This window comes from Ostrinia nubilalis, chromosome 15, assembly GCF_963855985.1.
Source record: "Ostrinia nubilalis chromosome 15, ilOstNubi1.1, whole genome shotgun sequence".
In the NCBI taxonomy this organism is placed as follows: Eukaryota; Metazoa; Arthropoda; class Insecta; order Lepidoptera; family Crambidae; genus Ostrinia; species Ostrinia nubilalis.
Window position 1 is genome coordinate 6,983,122 of NC_087102.1, and position 19,529 is coordinate 7,002,650.

Genomic DNA, 19,529 nt, shown 5'->3' on the forward strand with positions numbered 1-19,529 from the left:
CCACGCGCTCTGTGAGACCTCATAGTAATGTGAATACGGGCGTTACTCGTGATGTTCATGTGTTTGTAAAATCACTGAGCTACATTCGCGAATGCATCGGTACCAGCCATGTTAATGAAATCTCTAATTATCGAGCCTCGTATAAAATAAAATATACTTTAATACCAATCTCCTTGAAACATTATTAGCCTTAACGGAATTTGTAACCGATGCGTTGCGGAATCCGGACGAAATAATCGGAGCATCAAATTCCGAATGCGACGATGACAAAGCAATTAGTTTTCATGGCCAATTTATTTTAGATTTTACTTTTAAGGTGAGTATAGTCTAGCTAGAGCATTCACTTGTAACAGAACAACGAGCCGCTCTATGATAATGTTCTATGAACCAAACGAGCACGCTCGCCGTTTTGTTACAATTACTCGTAATTGTACAAATCAACTCTTGGTATAAACATTTCGTCGAGCCGAGCTCGAGCCTTCGCACGAGCGCGGGCGATGCACATTTCAACAAAGAGTGAACCCAATGTAGATACAACGTGTTACATGCAAAATTGCACACTCGCTGTGAGCATTACGCCACAGTATATATATGAGCTAAAGCAGTACGGAAACTTAGCCCTTTCGGCGAGTTAAATACCTACACTTCAACTGAGTGTTAGGGTTGGCACTCTTAATCTTTATAAAATTAATAAGGTTCTTACTTACTTATTTATTAAAACGTTTATTTAGGTTTTTTAATTATCAAATACCTAATGGAATAAATTAATTGACTAAGTAGTTAACAAAAAAATAAAACGTTAATTAGGTTCTATAATTATCCAATACATAATCGAATAAATTGATTAAGTACTGTATTAGAGGCCGGTAGAAGATCTATTCTCATAAAATAAAATACCGGATACTTACTTTCACATACCTATTGCCTCATTTTAAATACAGTTCATCGCTTAGTACAAAAACGCGCGGAGCAAATTACTTTATCAAATAGAACACATCAATTTTTAAAAAGCGTAATTACGTAATTTAAAAAGAACTATTACAAAATCAGATGTAAGCACTTTATTTAAAAAGTAATATTTAATCATTTTTACAATTCAGAATTATTACGAAGTTTAAAAAATGAAAGTTCTGGTTTTGTAGATGCTGAGTTCAAGCAGCCGTATACTACGCAATACACTCGTGGCATGTTTTTAAAAATACAGCGGACAGCGCATGCAATAATATTATTATTAAAAACGCAACGCGCGCGACACCCGCGACGGATGGACTGCGAGGTTCGCTTAGAGCTCGTGTAAAGCGTGCGTCTGTGTGCGTGAGTCTGATTTCGAGCGTTTGTATGAAGCTTCCGTACTGTTTAATTTATCTACTGTGATTACGCCGAACGTTTTCCTGCGAATTCTCGGCGCTGCGTCTTTCCGTTCTATACATAGCCAGAACGCAAGGGTGTGAAACTAATCGAGTATAGTTTGGAGATAACATTTTTTACTAAGCTCCTCCAAACTATACACGACCAGTACGCATATGCTGCGTACTGCTCGCGTATACTTTGTAGTGACTTAGGTCAATTATCTTCCTCCAAAATATACATCGCCAGTACGCATACGGACTAATCATGTATGTATTGTAATAAGTGCGTGATTACAATTTATACGCGAGTAGTTGCATGCTAGTCATTTTGTCTTATTGACCTCTCTTTCTATTACATATTAATTCATATCTGCGTGTCTACTTTAAACATTGAATCATCTTTCGACACGTGCCATTGTTTTGATAAAGGATTTTTGGTGTTTCTTATTCTGCCATAGAAAAGATATTTGTTTTGGGGCTGATATTTAATTGTCACCAATTCTCGAATAACTCTTAAATTAAGAATTATGTAGGTATGGAAATATGTCAAAATGATTTTGTTCTGGAGATAAAAGTTAATAAATAAAATAAATAATTAATAAATATCCTTAGACATTTTACACTGCGCTTCTAGTCCCAAACTAAGCAAAGCTTGTACATAATACTAAGTATTAAACATACATACTTAAATACTTTTTTTTTGTAAATACATACTACTTACTATACATAGAAAACACCCAGTCCAATACAAACAAATATGTTCATGCACACAAATGTTTGTACTGTGCGGGAATCGAACCCGCTACCTCCGGAATAGTAGTCCGTTTCGAACCACTTCACCAAACGGCCGATAATACAAACCTAGCATTTAAAGTCTCGCATAATGTATTAATAATGCACGTTGAACTTTCTTCTCTCACTCTCTCTCATTTTAAATGAATTTATGATTACACTAATAATTTTTATTTAATTTGAAATCTACCTAATCAATTTAATTTCAAAAACCACTTACAATAGTGTTAAAAATCTAGATTTATTATAGACTAGCGGCCGCCCGCGACTTCGTACGCGTGGATCCCATTTTACCCCCTTCATCTATCTTACGCGGTTTAGATTTTTTCATACAAATGTTTTTTCCCGCTAACTCCCGTTCCTGTTGGAATTTCGCAATATCCTGTTGTAACTAAGCTTTAAGTTTACTAAGAGACCTTCATGCCAAATTTCAAGCGTCTAACTTAAGCGGTTTAGATTTTTCATACAAAAGGATTTTCCCGGTAATTCCTGTTCCTGTGGGAATTTCGGGAATTCTTTTCTTAGTGCACCTCTACGGTACCTAAGCTACGTCCCTTATAAATTTCAAGTGCCTACGTTTAGCCGTTTAGGCTGTGCGTGGGTATGTCAGTGAGTCAGTCATACAAAAGGAATTTCCCGCTAATTCCAGTTCCCGTGGGAATTTTGCAATATCCTGTTGTAATTAAGCTTCAAGTTTACTAAGGTACCTGCATGCCAAATTTTAAGCGTCTAACTTACGCGGTTTAGATATTTTCATACAAATGTTTTTTCCCGAACTCCCGTTCCCGTGAGAATTTTGCAATATCCTGTTGTAACTAAGCTTTAAATTTACTAAGGTACCTGCATGCCAAATTTCAAGCGTCTATGTTACGTGGCTTAGATTTTTTCATACAAATGTTTTTTCTCGCTAATTCCCGTTCCCGTAGGAATTTCGCAATATCCTGTTATAACTAAGCTTTAAGTTTACTAAGGTACCTGCTTGCCAAATTTCAAGCGTCTAACTTAAGCGGTTTAGATTTTTCATACAAAAGGATTTTCCCGCTAATGCCCGTTCTCGTGGGAATTCCTAAGTATCCTATAACCTGCCCAGGAGTATGAAGAATAATTGTACCAAGTATCGTTAAAATCCGTCGAGTAGTTTTTGTTTCTATAAGGAACATACATACAGACAGACAGACAGACAGACAGACAGACAAAAATTTTACTGATTGCATTTTTGGCATCAGTATCGATCACTAATCACCCCCTGATAGTTATTTTGAAAATATATTTCATGTACAGAATTGACCTCTCTACAGATTTATTATAAGTATAGATTCAGTAAAATAATAATATTTTATGTAATAATATCGAATAAATGTAATTTTAAATATAATTCCATATTTTACTAAATCAATATCAACTAAACACACTCTAGTCAAGTGTAAGTGGTGTAGTAGAAACTAATCGAGTATAGTTTGGATATGACTTTTTTTACTAAGCTCTTCCAAACTATACACGATCAGTACGCAAAATTCGTGTATAGTTTGGAGTCACAGATTTACAAACGGGCACTACAAAATATACACGAGCAGTTTTCTATGGGTGCGTTCTGGCCATGTATAGAACGGAAAGACGCCTCGGCGCTCTGTTCTCAGCTTTCAAAGCATGTTCAGTCTTATGTCCTTACATTATATGAAAAAGCTTCGGTAACTGAGCCTTTACCTGTATTGTTCCATTCGAGCATTCGTAAGAACGTTACATTACATAGAAATGCTCTGGTTTACACTCACCTTTAAACCAGCTGTTGCATCGCGATATCTTGCGTTAGTTAGTGTCTTAATAACATGTCGCAACGTTGCATTTTTAACAAATTTCGCAATATCAATCGGTGCACCCACGGTCGTTTATTCGTTTAGCCAGAATTTGTTATGCAGAGATCGATTTACGCTAGCGATGTCCTGATTGTCACTGAGACTCGATTATTCGATGTTTGGTAGCTTTCACTCGATTCTAGAACTCTTTTGAATAAACATGTTCTGTCGTAAATTACATCTACAATATATTGTATGCGATAGTAATCAAGAACAAGCTAAAAAATATGACGAACAAATTGGCCCTCAATGCAATAACTTTGCTCCTAAATAAAGTTGTACTATCCCATTCATTTGTTATTTGGTAAATGAGATACTTAAGAGAATTTATCCGATGAACAGTAAATCGACTCGAATATAAACGAATTTGAGCACAATCGATTAGAAATACTTGAACTCAACACTAGTAAGTCTAGACTAGACCCAGATTTACGATGGCCGCATCGCGTAGGAGCTGTTAGCCTTGTATTTATACTTAGTATTATAAATTAGCCAATAAAACCGTAAACTGACGCTTTTGACAAATTGAATGCACCAATGATTGTATTATCTCGTATTCATAAAATTCTAAACACTACTGTTCCAGTTTAGAAAAGCGGTTTGATTGGAGTTATAACTGTCTTGAGACAAATTAAATTAATATCAGTTCCAATTTCAAAGGTGTTCGAGCCTTATTTATTTGTTCCCTGATCTGGACAAAGTTTACGTTTCAATTTAGATACAACAGGTGAAATTGATATTAATAAAATTCGATACGAAGAATATTTTGCGCGGGCGCGTCTAAAAGCGTAGGTAACTCACAATTTCCATTAAACGAACTTGGTTAACGAAGTTTGACTTTTAGCCGACAACTTTCCAGGAGTTATTTGTTATTTGAGAATCTATCGTTTTGTGATTCACTTGAAGTTTTTAATTTGATTAAAAAATTATGTTACAGTAGAACTTGGTTAAGTGGGACCTGGATAAGTGAGAAACCTCCATAACTGGAACTCATGCTGAGGTCCCAACACTTTGGCACTGAATTACCTCTGTTAGTGGGATGAGGTAAGCCTCTATATCTTGGATTTGTTCTTTCGATTTATCATCATAGTTACCTCTATAACTGAGACAGCGAGTAAATTTTATATGCATAAACCTCTGTAACTGAGATAACATTGTTTGTTTACTCATTCTTATTCTACCCACAAATTCCACACGTAATTCCAAGTACGTAAGTACAAATTTTGAGCTTCAATTACCTTCAGTTTTAGTTTCGCTTTACTATCATACAGATGATGTTTATTTAAAAAATGCCAAAACGAAAGCTACAATCGTTATCATTACGTGAAAAACTGAAGTTAATATCCGTTTATGAAAGTGGGAAGACACGCGAAGAAGTTTGTGCCGAATTTAATGATCGCACCTGTATAACTGAATAACCTGTATTCTCACCTCTATTAATGGAACCCTCTGTAAATGAGACAGATATTTATTTATACCTGTATATCTGAGACACTGGGTAAGTGGAATACCTCTATAAGTGAAACGACATTGCAGGTCCCTTGATGTCTCACTTAACCAGGTTTCACTGTATATAGAATTTTAACGAACCTCTATTAATTGCAATAGTGCAGCACCTTCTGAGATGTAAGTAAAGAGTGTCACTGACTCATTGACATTGATAAGACAAAATTAGTTTTTTTGTTGTGTTCTGTAACTTCACGAGATACTTATTCCTTTTTAGACGCAATTACAATTTGTCTGGACGCTGGACATAATTTCTGTTTCACTAAATCGTCTTGTTGAAAGGTCTAATTTGCAAGAAAACGCTTCGTCTGCAATAACGTTTATAGTGAAACGTATTTTCTCTTCAACTCAACACAAACCAGAATGTTAATTGTCCGCAAACCGCAGTTTCATTGCAACCTTCACTTTCGTTGCAACATTTCTCTAAACTCTCAACACTTGCTTGTCATAAAGCGACGTCTATTTCAGTACTTGTCGCGTGGGTTTGCAAAATGACCTAATCTCAGAGGCGTACACAATCGTAGTAAATCGAGAACTCGCTGAGTTATCGATACGGAATCGATTATCACTAAAGGATTTGCCATACTAGATACGGTCTGCGGTCAGGTCAAAAAACATTGTCGGTCTCTATACATTTTGTATTGATGCGATCTCACCGTGAGGGCATCGAGCAAAGAACGCAAATTGCACCGCGGACAGATTACCCAACGACCGCTGACAGATTGTTTTACCCGCACCACTGACAGATTGCCCTGACCAGTGACCATCAATGTTTTTCATCCATGAGGCGGGCTGCGTTCACTTTGACTCTACCGCAGAAACTCAGATTACCTTCTATAGTTGCTGTCAGTTCAAAAGGATGTATGTTATACCAGTAGGTTTTCAGGAGACACAAAAAACTGTATTTTTTTAAAATTTGGGATGACATACGTCCTTTTGAACTGACAGCGACGACGTTGCTGTCAGTATGTATAATAGACTAGTAGGTTTTCAGGAGTCACAAAAAACTGTTTAATTTTTACATTTGGATTTGACATTATTATGTCCTTTTGAACTGACAGCAACGCTATGATCTGAGCGCAGAACGCATCCAGTGAGGGATATCTTTAAACCTGTTTGTTTCTGAACAACCGTGCCGGTGTGGAGCGATATAAATCAGAAGTGTGGTCGATGAGGCGAAGCCGGTAGTTGTCATACAGGCATCGTTTTTAAAATGTAATAACGCGAAACGTATCTTGATTGACAGAAAGACTACATTTTCACTCGATGCCAATAATTACATTCTTGGTGCATTCTTCGAAGATAGACATGTTGTTGACATTGACTTTTTATATATTTGTCAAAACTAGTTTTCCTGGTAGAAAAAATGCGAAAAATATAGTTTTTAACGACGCTGTTTTGTTTAAGTCAACTGACAGAATTATTAGTTATCATGTCCAACTTAATTAAAAACAATTAAGTCTTTAAAACAACGGGTTACGAATCAGTAAACTTATAAAAACTAGTAAAAATAAAAACGTTGATTCGTTAAACTTCAAGTTACATAACATTTAACTCATACATAAATATTCATCCATTCAAGTATAACCCGAGAAACTTAAGTGGATCTACATAGTAGTTGCATTAGCAAATATTTGAGCAGAATTTCCAGCAACGTGTGTGTTTAAGAGTTCGTGCTATAAACACAAAATGCGCTTATGAAATATGCAAAATGTTTGCAACGAAAAGCTTTTAATTCATTGTTAAAGCACATACAATTTAGCCACGTCATAGAATACGAGGATTTGAAAATACGAAATAGTACTGACGACCGATGGGGCAGCAAGGTTCTGGAGCGGAGGCCACGTACCGGAAAGCACAGCGTAGGACGACCACCCACAAGGTGGACCGACGACCTCATAAAGGTAGCAGGATGCAGGCCACTACCAACCGGCCTTTGTGGAAATCATTAGGGAAGGCCTATGTTCAGCAGTGGACGTCCTATGGCTGAAATGATGATGATGATGATTTGAAAATACCTACACATTTTCTGTATTGATAGAAAATGAAAACACTGTTATTGCTCACAGCGTAATTATGATGAAATCTATGGTCAAAGATCTTGACATGGAACATCGATTAACATAATAACAGTTCTTGCTCCAAGACATACTTATCGAATAGTTCCAGAAAATTCCAACAAAGGAACTGACTTGAAATCTGAAGATAATAACGGTATTTCTCAATCATTATCGCTGCTCTTAAATCTATTGTTCGATTGATCCATCCAATATTGTTGCTCCATCGATTGCTCGAAATAGATTTATTTGCTCTAGCGGTATTAATGAGAATATTGAGAGCTAGATCTTGGATAAAATTTCAAAGGTACAGGAATGTGGGGCTAAGCTTTGCGCGATACGATCTGTTTAGAAATAATATTGTCATCGTACCTGACACTCAATTGCCGTATAAATAACGTGTCTGTAACCACTTCAAAAAGCTTTACGTTATCTAAAATTGAGATATTGATGAAAGAAATGCGTAGGCCGAGAGTGGATTACTTAAGTGGGGTTGTATTATAAGTGTGGGCGTTAAAAAACTAAACCAATTTATCGAAACCATTACCTACGATACGCTTTACTAAACTGAAACAAATGGAACACAATATATTGTAGATAACACGTCAATTTAATAGGTCGTGTGCTCTCGACTGTCCTTTTATTTTGTTACGCAAAATTGATATGTCAGTGTGTCCATTCCAAATGATCTACCTACACTGGCATTGTTCTGTATCTGTCAGTTAACGATAACAAGGCCGAGGTAAAATATGATCCTTTGTGTAATGACTTCGCTGAATAGAAAAAAACCAATAGTATTTGATATTTCCTCGAGCGAATTTTTTCTTGGCGATCAATAGAAAATTATGGCATTATTTCGAGTTAGAGGCTTCTACGTGTAAATCTTTTAGATTAAGCGTTCGGCGGTTGATCCGAAAATAATTTTTGGGGTAATTTTTAAGGTCAATTTCCATGTAAACTGGAGCTCCTCCCACGGCTCCAATTAACTTTTGTTTATGATAACGGTGTGTTGATGTACCACCAAATCCACCACTCTTTGTTTTGGAGTACCGTAATAAAATTAACCACACGCGCTCTATTGAGTTGTTTAACTAAAACGCAATTTTTTGCTACATCAGAAGATCAAGATTTTTTTGTAATTGAGAACTACAATTTAATTTGTAGCTTGAACTTGACCATCATTTTTCAATTCAGTATCTTCTTCACACGAGCATTAAACAATATCAGATCATGAACTTCCGTTGTTTGTGATAATCTTTTCACATTATCTCAAACTTTATTACCACCGAATTTAGATAATAGCATTAGTATGAGAAATCGTGTAAGATCTAGTTTACTGTTTATAAAAATTTGAGAAGATTTTGCTTTGTATTTTTTTGTTCTCTAATGTTAACTGCGTTCAGTACGAAATGTAGCTAACCTATTTGGTATGGCCTATCGGAACATAATTCACTGTTAACATTATAATATTCAAGATCATTAGCATAAAATAGTGCTTGATAATGATGGCTAATTACAAAGTAGCAATAAATACCGTCGATTTGTTATTTATTAATTCCCCTGCTTTAATTTCAATCTATTGTTTAAGAGGAAGTGATTGTCTGTCTTATATCCTGCACCTCTTATTGCAATTAATATTGTTTATATGCACTTTGGTGTGGCTTCCCATTGTGTGAAATAGGTAATATTATACAGGGTGGAAACGATAAGTGATTTCAATCGATTATCTCTAAACTATACAAGGTATCGAAAACTGTTTACTGATCCTGAAAGTACTATCCGAGCTTTTTCAACCGATATTAATAATAGGTTACAGAATAAACTGGATCTATTCGAAAATTCAATGTTTCCAGCTTCCACTCGTTATATTCTGTAACCTATTATTGATACCGTTTGATAGATCTCTTGAAGCACTTTCAGGATCAGTAACTAGTTTTTTGATATCTTGTAAAGTTTAGAAATAATCGAGTCACTTATCGTTTTCACCATGTATGTTTAAATTAAGGCATGTTGTTTGTGTTACTCACTTGTAGTTTTAATTATTAGCATGTTTTGCACTTCTGCTTCGTATTTTTGATATTTAACCTCGTTTCCTTATCCCTGTTATTTCTGTTGAACTTAATTCTGCATGATTCAGTATATCCCATATTGAAAATAAATGATTTATTCTTATTATTAAATATCTTTTCCTCATTACTCATTTTGATATGCTCGCTTGTGGATTTCAAATGGTTTCTGTAATCCCTTGTAAATACACGGTAGTTCTTTATTCTTCTTTCTTTTAATTTTAGGACTGCAACAAAACGACCGGTGCGGGGTTAGTGTGAGTGGACTTTTGAAGTGAAAAATCGAATTTTCTCGAACTCGAAAGTACGGGTATCGCCGAATGAAGTCGAAAGTAGTGAAGATGAAATATTTGCCCTCGGGCGGGCCGAAGGAAACGTACACCTTGCTAACAGCGCGAAGGAAATATATGAAGAAGTTAATGTACGTATTTATAGCTTTTTTATTGTTGGCGCTCGTTATATTTTGCATGGCCTTATTAGTGTGCTTCTTCGTTTAACTACGGGTTTGATTTTTGTTTTTTCCTTTGTATAAGTATCTCACTTAAGTTCATAGTAATAAGTATATGTCTAGCTCTTAACTAAGTCATTGCTTGAGGTATGGGACCGGCATGTGAGATGTGATGTGATAGAGCATACGAATCTGAAGTCCCGTTGACGTTTGACGTCTCAAAAACACCCTCCCATGCCTCCCCATACCTTAGGAACTAACTTAGTGCTACCTATAAGTAGTAGTTACTTTGACAAACCATTTTTTCACAATTTGTTCATCTACTTACATCATTTTAACTTCCAGTAGCCAAGTCAGTAGTGGCTTTACCTCACAATGACAAATGTCAGGTGTTTCGACTCTAGACTCCCGTTCCCGTTAGCCTGGAGATGTTTAATCATGATGGATGGACTGCCTCGCGCACTTTGTAGGGTTACCGTACAAAGGACAAAGGGAATGTAGTAACAATTTATTTTATAAACTGATGATAATTGACTTTAAATTATGTACATGGCAACTGTTAAGTTAAAGCCTCGAAAGCATTTATAAAACAAAATTACCTATTACGAACGAAATTGTGACCGGTAGACCGGTAGACTGGACGTGTATTTTTGAAGCATTCGCAACTATTGTGTAGGAATTCGTATACGAATTATTCCGCGTGAAAATTATTTGAATTAAAAAAATGACTTCTTTATTATGCTGTCCCATCTTGTAATTCAAAGTGACAGTGAATTTATAAGCAATCATATGAGCGCTACAAGTATGAAAACCTTAACTTTCTCATTGCACTGCTTATTAGATAGGTATGGACTTAGTTTTCCTAAAATGTTATCTTCGTTCTTACTAATATTCTCGCGAAAGTTCCCATCCCTGACAGCGACGACCGTATTTTCGCCTTGTAGCCTTCGTTCCTTATCGGAAACTAGCTCGAAAAACTAGTATTTCACCAAGAATGGAGGCGCGCGACAGCAGAATCAAACCCCAGGTGACGTGTAGCAAACGAAGAATATACTCTTCATGTGTGGCTCTTTTCTTTACTTAATCATAATTATAATTTAATTATTGTGAAACATTAGATGAGGCTTATACAAAATTGGGTTGGCCTCATCATATTTAAAGCCTAATTTTTCTTAATAACACCAAATTAAGTGGGTAATTTATTTGTCTAATAAGTACATAATAAGGGTTAGTCGTCGTATTGCGAAGTATCATTTATCTCAACTCAAACATAAAGTGCCTAATTTTTTTATCATCGCCTAAAATCCACTTGGCAGAAACTGCGAATAGGTAGGTAGTTACGTTACTTAGCAAGTTACAGCATAGGAAAAGCATGTTTGAAATTACCGTCCCTGTTTACCATACTATGAGACTAGACAAAAGTCCTTAAATCTTCGGGTTCATTGACCTTCTTTATTGCTACTTATTTTTTAGGCTGTTTGCCAGCAAACTGAGCCAACATTTTTATTCAAAACGTCTACTCTTTTCACATTACTGTAACAGCAGTTTATGTGCTCACGGAACCTAGCATTATTTCTGCCCTTTAGTGCATCTGTCAGTGTATTTCAAAGATCAGCTGAACATTTTTATTAGAAAACTCATTTTATGGCCAGTGGCATTTCAAAACACCTTTTATTCTGCAAATACACACCTTTCTCAATAATTTTATGTTGTACCTTTAACATCAATGATTAAGTCATTGTGTGTACGTAATATTGTAATTTGTGTTAGACCAATTATTTTCTATGACAAATAATGAAATTTTACACCTTTGATTGAAGGTGCCTATTTCTCTGTGTTAATAACACGGTTATCAATATTATTTTTAATATAATTAGTAGGGTATAATGTGGTATCAGTGATAACACCCTCGCTAATCTCCCCCTATTTGTTAGAAGGGTGCGTTTTTACACCTCTATGTACGGTTGGCAAACAAGATTGTAATACACTAGCTGTGTCCGTGACTTTGTTTAATGCCTCGTTTATATATAAATAGAGTAAGGAACAAAATTGGGTTGAGTAAGGAAAAAATAATGAGTGGGTTGAGTTGTCGTGGGTCGAATACGGAATAACCCTATAAAATGTTATCAATTTAACGTGAGAGTTGTCACAATGTCGTTCTTACGCACCACAATCTTTAAAATCTCCGAATCAACTTGATGCAAATATTAGATATCGTAGCAGTTATAGGTAAACCTTTATTGATGACATGTTAATTAACTTAACACCTGTGACTGTGACAAAACTGTCAGCGAAAACTATAATTTTGTCAATTTACAATAGTTTTTTGCAAACGTCATGTCGTAAAAAGAGTGGTTCAACCACTTATCCAATTATTATAGCATACTATAAAAGTGCACCAAAGCATTCTTAATATTACCATATAAAACTTCCCATTTAAATGCGTTTTAATGTGGACTGCTGACGGTATGCAATAGTAAACCGGCAATTTGCTCAAGATTGCAGATCTAAATACCTTTGCATTAGCGGCGCGTGCGCACCTGCTTTGTTATTAATCGCTTGTACGCGAGCGAGTTTGTTCTACTTGCGAGATATAACATATCGATTTTCTTTAAGATCGATCCGTTTTTCGAAAGTGAAAACATTGTTTTTAGATGAGTTTATTACGTTCTCCATGATAATTACCTGGCTGTCTAAATTCTGCAGACAACACAGTAAGAGAAATCGGAATTCTTTAACGGACTGTAATATTTTTAATTACATATTGACGGCACAATGTACGCACGTACGTTTCTAGGAAATCTTTACTTACACATTTTATTCTTTTAAAGGAAATGAAAGTATGTAACTGGATTTTTGACTGACCGGATCTACATAAATACTTCAGAATGTAAAGGAAACAAAATATAAGTAGGTACATAATGCAAAACTGAGTTATGTATTTCGTTGGTAAAACGGTTTAACCGTCGGGTCAATAAACTTTTATCCAAAGGTTTGCATGTACACAACACACAATTTGTATTTAATTATAACATACGTGCAAAATCAATTATAACAAGTGTCACATCACATCTTTTTATAAGCTGAATAATGAAGCTTGTGTGCAGTAACTTAACGTATTATTTTGTAACAACAATAAAATTTCATACAATGTCCCGTGTAATTAAATAGATTACAGCTTGAATATAAAAATGTCTTTGTTAATTATAACTTCCGCGCGGATTAAGTACCATACACAATTACCACGAATTACTGTTAACGTTAACGTAACAGTTACTTGTTAAACTAAGGCTGAGTTGCACCACCTAACTTTAACGGTAAATATAAGGATAACCGGTGCTTTTTGTATGGAGTTTGACAGATTTTTGACGTTTGTCAAAGTTAAAATAAGATGGTGCAACCCAGCCTAATTTTGTTATTCATTTACTTTCTACTTGGTTGTCTATGTCGTTTTCCGTTTATCAGTTTTTATTTATTTTTGCAAATCTCATAATAATGTATATTAACTCAATATTTTTTTATGTCGTGAATATAGCTACATATAAAATTAATCTTCTTGCGCAGGCGTTTTCATAAAATATTTTGTGTACGTACTTATTGGTAGAAAATGTCAGTTAGAAACAAAACAAAAGTACCATTATTCATCACTGTTTGTATTCCAGCAAGATCTACTACTTGAAATTGACGTAAAAAATAAAAACTAAACATAAAAAAATTAACCACGCGTCTATCTATTCTATACTAAACTAAAGAAACGTGAAGAAGCGTCCTTTATCTCGCTTTACAGCCAATGTTTCTTTTCACAAAATATTATGCTATTAGAGGAGCGTAAACTTCGCAAACATAAAAATATAATTCAATAGAATGGCGTCGCTCACTCCGCGCTTGACTTCATATTTTTCGCTTCGCCGCGCGTTAATACATTTCTGCTTTGTATCCCGATTCCCGGTGCGGGGATACAACACTATCCCGCGCCTATCTTAGGGCGGAGTGCAAGTCGTGGCCATTTTTCACAAATTCCAAGCTGGAAATGTCAGGAATGTTTTTAGTTTGAGCCTAGAACGCTTGCGTTCTTTGTTGTGGCGCTTTCAATTGTTTTGAGACGGGTTTAATGCGCAACAGGGTACCTTCACGTGGTAAAAAGTATATGCGAAAGTATTTTGCCGTAATGTTGCTGTAAGATATTATTTTTACTTTCTTCAGTTCTCCACTCTACTTTGCACCTAGTTATCAGCATCAGTATGTCAAACTTTTAACTAGGCTTATTATTTATACATACAAGCAACTGTAGTGGTTTACTGGGTTAGTTACAACAATACAAAGAGTCTAAGATTTGACTTCTACAATTTTAAATTTGGCTGCAATATTGCAATTTTCAAAAAGATGAGTTGGTAAAGATCCACGTCCATGCTTCAGGCACAAAATGAGAGAGAATAGTTCTCCTTATTTTACGCTTTAGTTCGAGAATATTGCTGGCCAGTGAGAATTCCCTTTGCACTCTCGATTAAAACAAAAGCACTCCTAATATTTTATCTTCAAAGCGAGAAGGTATCCCAAAAGCGCGCGAAATTTAAAGCGAGGGTTTGGATCAAAGAGCATTCAACGCAGGCCTTTGCGCTCCTCTTGTGACAGTGTGACGAAATTCAACCTAGTTTTTTCTTTTTTCCACACGGTAAATTTCGCATTTTCCGTGACCATTTTGTAGCTCGGATTTGAGGAAATTATGAATAAATCAGTTGCTCAAGCACTGACAGCTGTGTGTCTTTATGCTGATATACGTATAGTGTAGGTATGTGCATAAATTCAATACTGCAAAACAGATTATTTTCAGCGATTTATGAGGGTTCTATGAACACGTAAGAGCCATAATATGAAATAATAGTGTATTATATGAATAAAATATTTCTGTGAGCTCATTTAGTTATCATTAGTTAGGAAATTATGGATGCAATTTATTAGCCTTCGCAAAACATAGGTACATTACTTATCAGTATCCTACTATTCTTTCTCAAATCGCTTACGTGCGTAATAATCCATTTGTTTGAGGATCTAATACGAGTAAGTAATTCTACTAGAGATACCTACTATACTAGCCTATTTATTTTAATCTTTGAGAACTGTACCAACATTACCAACACGAATCACAATCTACAACAATGACAAATATTCATTTAACTTGTCCAAGATGCATGTCGTATCACCTATCTCCGTCACGACCGTGGCTCGCCTCGCACCTTATTGACTCGCACTCGCTAAGTGATGCCCCAGTAAACTGCGAACTAGCAGTTCATGGGGATGTATTATCAAATTGAGAGAGAAATGTCGCCGAATATTGAATGTTTACATTCACGCGAATGTTCGCGCAATTTTATTTACTGAGGAACCTGCATTCGAGCAGTGCAGGCAAAAAAGTCGCTCCAGTTTTTGATTGTTGATATGGTTTCCATCTAAAAAACGTGTCGCATGTAGAGGTACATTCTTGTAAATGGGCCTGTTAAATAATAATACATCACTAGTTTTTCAGTAGCTGTAGCTGCCGACAGTGATGATTGACTGTAACAAAAAGTGATTTCCACAAACACTTCCAATAAACTTTGTATAACTTGGCAGGTAACAGTAAATTATACCTACTTGGTTACTTGTCACACTCGAATAACCACGGTCAATACTTTTTAACCGGCATTTGCGAACAGAAATCTAAAAAGTACAACGCATTATAACCTGATATTCTATTAACAAACGATGACAAGCATGCTTGTTTCACTAATCACAGATATTTATCGTTCGAATTGATCGCTCGATAAATAGCGTGCGATTCCGTAATAACTCATGAAATTTTCACTCTAACTCGCCAGACGTCGAATAAAGTTGTCCGTAAACTAGGAAGTTTCGAACTGTCAGCATTTGGTCCTAGTCCTAGTTTTGAATAAGTTGAATCGTTTTACAATAAATATTGGTTGCACGTGCAAGGGTGTCGATTTACGTCAATATAAGTCTTATAGAAGAAGGAAACGACTATGAATTACAGTGAACGAACAGCATCTACTACATTCCAAGTATGGATAACTATTTACCTGATTTTAAACCTTAAGGGAATTGATACAATGGGATCCCTGGAGGCGCTATTTCCCTTTTGTTGGGTTGCGATTCCCCTTACCAGGACCAAATTTAAAATGCTTTGACGTAAAGCCTAAAATTCAATATTGCATTTTCCCCTTAAAACTCTTAAATCAAAACCATCTTCACACGCGTGAACTATCTGGCATCCACCGTGCGTGTAGGAGGTCTATTTCAAAAACGTATTTAATATACTGACTCTCTTTATCTCCTTCACTCGCGCAGACATCGAGGGATGAGTGAAAGAGACCGATTATACCCCAGTCTTTGGAAATAGTTTTTCGGAGTAGCTCCACTAGTCTTTGTCAGGACTTGTGTAGGGTTTATCCGCGTCCGTATTTTTCCGGACACATCCAAACCACAATCCAAACTTAGGCTTTACTTTTAAAGAGTGGTTCTCAAACAACAAAATCGCCTATTCTTCAAAAGACTACGTTATTGTAAATATATTATACTTCTAAATAATACTAACGTTTTTGTACATAGTCATCTTTATATCAGTTTTGGTTCAAAATAGAATTAGGTATAATGACGTAAGTCTGGTCGTAGTCTACTAGCGTTAATTAGGGAAAATCGTAGCAGAAATATTGTTTTTGGATGCAGACTAGATATTTGGACTAACTAAACCACAGTGGCGTTTGCTCTACAGTAACTTATTCAATGAATTCCGTCCGAAATGTCCTAAATTTTTTTTAGGCTTTACCTATCCAAACCAAATGGTGGCCCTACTTGCACGTCGCAGACGCCATGAAAGGCTTTTGTGCTTGAAGTGCGAGTGTCATCGCATTGTGCGAGCAGACGCTCTTTAAGTGCTTCCTCCGTGCGGTGTGAAATTGGCTTTACGGGATGTAAAACAACAGTCTGGCTACGATCTGTTACTACTATAGTTTCTCGACGATTTTGTATTTTTCGTGTGCTTAGAACTTATATTTCTGTTAACGTCCAGCTGATTGTCGTCTTAAAGCTCAACTTTCATTGGAACTTTCTAATTGATAGAGACTAGAGATATTTTCCATAGTATTGTGGCCAAAAGTCTCTCCTACTGGATTCCTGTGAGTCCAGTAGGGACACTTTTCGACCAAAGAATTGCCACTAATCAATTCTTCGTTACACACGTACTAAAATTTCAAGATTACCTAAGAATTAATTACTTAAATCAATGGATCCTATGGACATTAAGTTACATCGATTCTTAAAAAAAATCTCGTATACTCTAACATTTTAAAATATAACTTTAGCAAACGTCTACTAATTTGTCTCAAAAGTTTTCAAAAAATAAGCTTAAAAAACTACATCTTACCTACTCATATTTACCATAATAGTATTATGTGTATCATGATGATCTAATGATGATGCTAGATCTAAATCTGTAACCACAGTTTTTATTTTTACCCACGTCTCGTCAAATGAATTCTAGTGATCAATCAAACAATATTCAAAGTTGTCGCTGGAGGTCGATTGTGTCAAGTGTCGATCATGCGCGGACGCATGTGACTGACATCGATCTGGTAACTCGATCGATTGACGCTAGAACCTTCGCGGATCTACAAATAAAAAATATTATAGTTTATTTATACCCAAGTCAGTTTTTTTACTAATAGATTTAAAAAAAACAGTTTTTAAGAAATCGTACTTAATTGTAATTGATGCGATAAAACTACAAAATTTTTTGTTTTAAACACAAACTAAAATCTGATAAATAACTTTTGCGTTACTAAAAAACGAGGTTAACGAAATCGCGACATTTCGATTAAAAACCGAATTAAAGAGTTTCAATAGAATCCGGCAACTGCCCTGTAGTAGTGTTGTCGAATGGTAGTGGATCAATCGATCAGAAATAATATCGATGGAAAAAATCTTGCGCTGCTTATTCTCAACGCTCCACATACATTAGCTAACACAAAATAGAAAGGTAACATTAGTGTCCAGAAGCAGTACTGGGATTATAGGAAGTAAGTAATTGGAACTTGTTTGTACGAATTTAAAGCCTAAAATTTTAAAGAAAATATAATGTTTAGACATTTGCTTGTTTTCACACATAACATCGATCAAATCTTGTGAGTGTATAATGCTTTTAATTAACCACTTCTAACAATAGTTCTATCTTATGTTTAAGTGAATTTTATTGATCTCAAGTAATATCTTAGTGACAGATGAACCAGTATTCGTTACTGTAATAATTGTAGCCATTTAATTGTGATTGTGACCCTCACGCCCTTGCTCAAGGCAGTCTAGGAACTTTGCCAAAGTAAATTATTCTGAGCTGATCATTTGATACAACTATGCAAGGCATCAGTTATTAAATTTCTCGATAACTTGAGACTATCGATTGTGTCCCAGCTTTTCGTCAATGAGCAAAATTCTGGAAGTTTCCAAAACTTCAGATTGACCTCCTGAGTCCTTAGTTTTGGGATCAAAAAGTTTTAATTTTATTTTTGGCAGGAAACACATGTTTGACGTTTACATTGGTGTATCAGGGATATGTGGGATTGTTAAAAATAACTAATGATGCGTGGGAAGCGCATTGACATTGAACTTGCAGTTGCATGTGTTTTGGAAGGGCATGTGTGATACGTAGAGGTCGATAAGGATATTAGTTTAAGTTTTTTTTTAACTTATTGTTGTAATGTGACATAAACCATTTGAATTTTGGTCATATTTGTTATACTAAACATAACAAAGGTAAAGGGTAGTGATTCCTTAGGACAGGACTTAAATAGTGTCACTCTCAGTTTCTGGAAAAGACATTGACAGTTTCTAGGCTAGAGCTGAGATAGCTTAGTTCACGGGAATTAAATTAGTCATAACCACTTTTTTAGGTTGGGACTCGTTGACATCGATCGATATAAATACTTCAGGCTACAATACTGCTATTCTAAAGTGCCAATTTTTCTAAAAAACAATTGAAGCTAATGTTGCAAAACAAGAATTTATGTATTTTATTTACTGTTACTGGTCTATTATTTTAAACTGGGACGAATGAAACGCTTTACTGGATATGAAAAAAACAAAGCTGTTTACAAAAAGAAATACATTTGAGATGTAAGTTAAAATTCTATTAGGTACTCAATAAATTAAACAGCTACGATATTTGTGATTGCAAAACTAGAAAATTATTAAATTCGTTAAGTTGTTGGACGTCCTGTCTTACTGAAATCCCTCACCAACTGAAAATACAACTATATTCTTCCCTTAATTTCAAATTATCTAAACTAATTGAGTTTTTTTTAATTATAAAGTTTTCAAATGTAAAATGAAACCTATTTAATCCTTCCTACTTAAGCTCTTTAGAGAGGACTGAATGAGTAAGTTTAATTACGAAAGTTAAATGACTGTACCTT

General features: G+C 35.4%; 1 protein-coding gene across 3 annotated transcripts in view; it reads left to right on the forward strand.

Annotated features, from left to right (window-relative positions):
• The window catches only part of LOC135078843 (rap1 GTPase-activating protein 1), a 394,789-nt gene that overhangs the window by 223,810 nt on the left and 151,450 nt on the right, over positions 1-19,529 (forward strand). Inside the window, exon 1 of one of the 3 annotated variants that reach the window (XM_063973400.1) lies at positions 9,893-10,044. The exons of the other annotated variants lie outside the window; for them this stretch is intronic. Within the exon in view, the coding sequence (XP_063829470.1) occupies positions 9,944-10,044 (101 nt within the window). The 5' untranslated portion in view covers positions 9,893-9,943. Of the gene's footprint in view, positions 1-9,892; positions 10,045-19,529 lie in introns of those variants that run through there. 3 annotated transcript variants of the gene reach the window in all.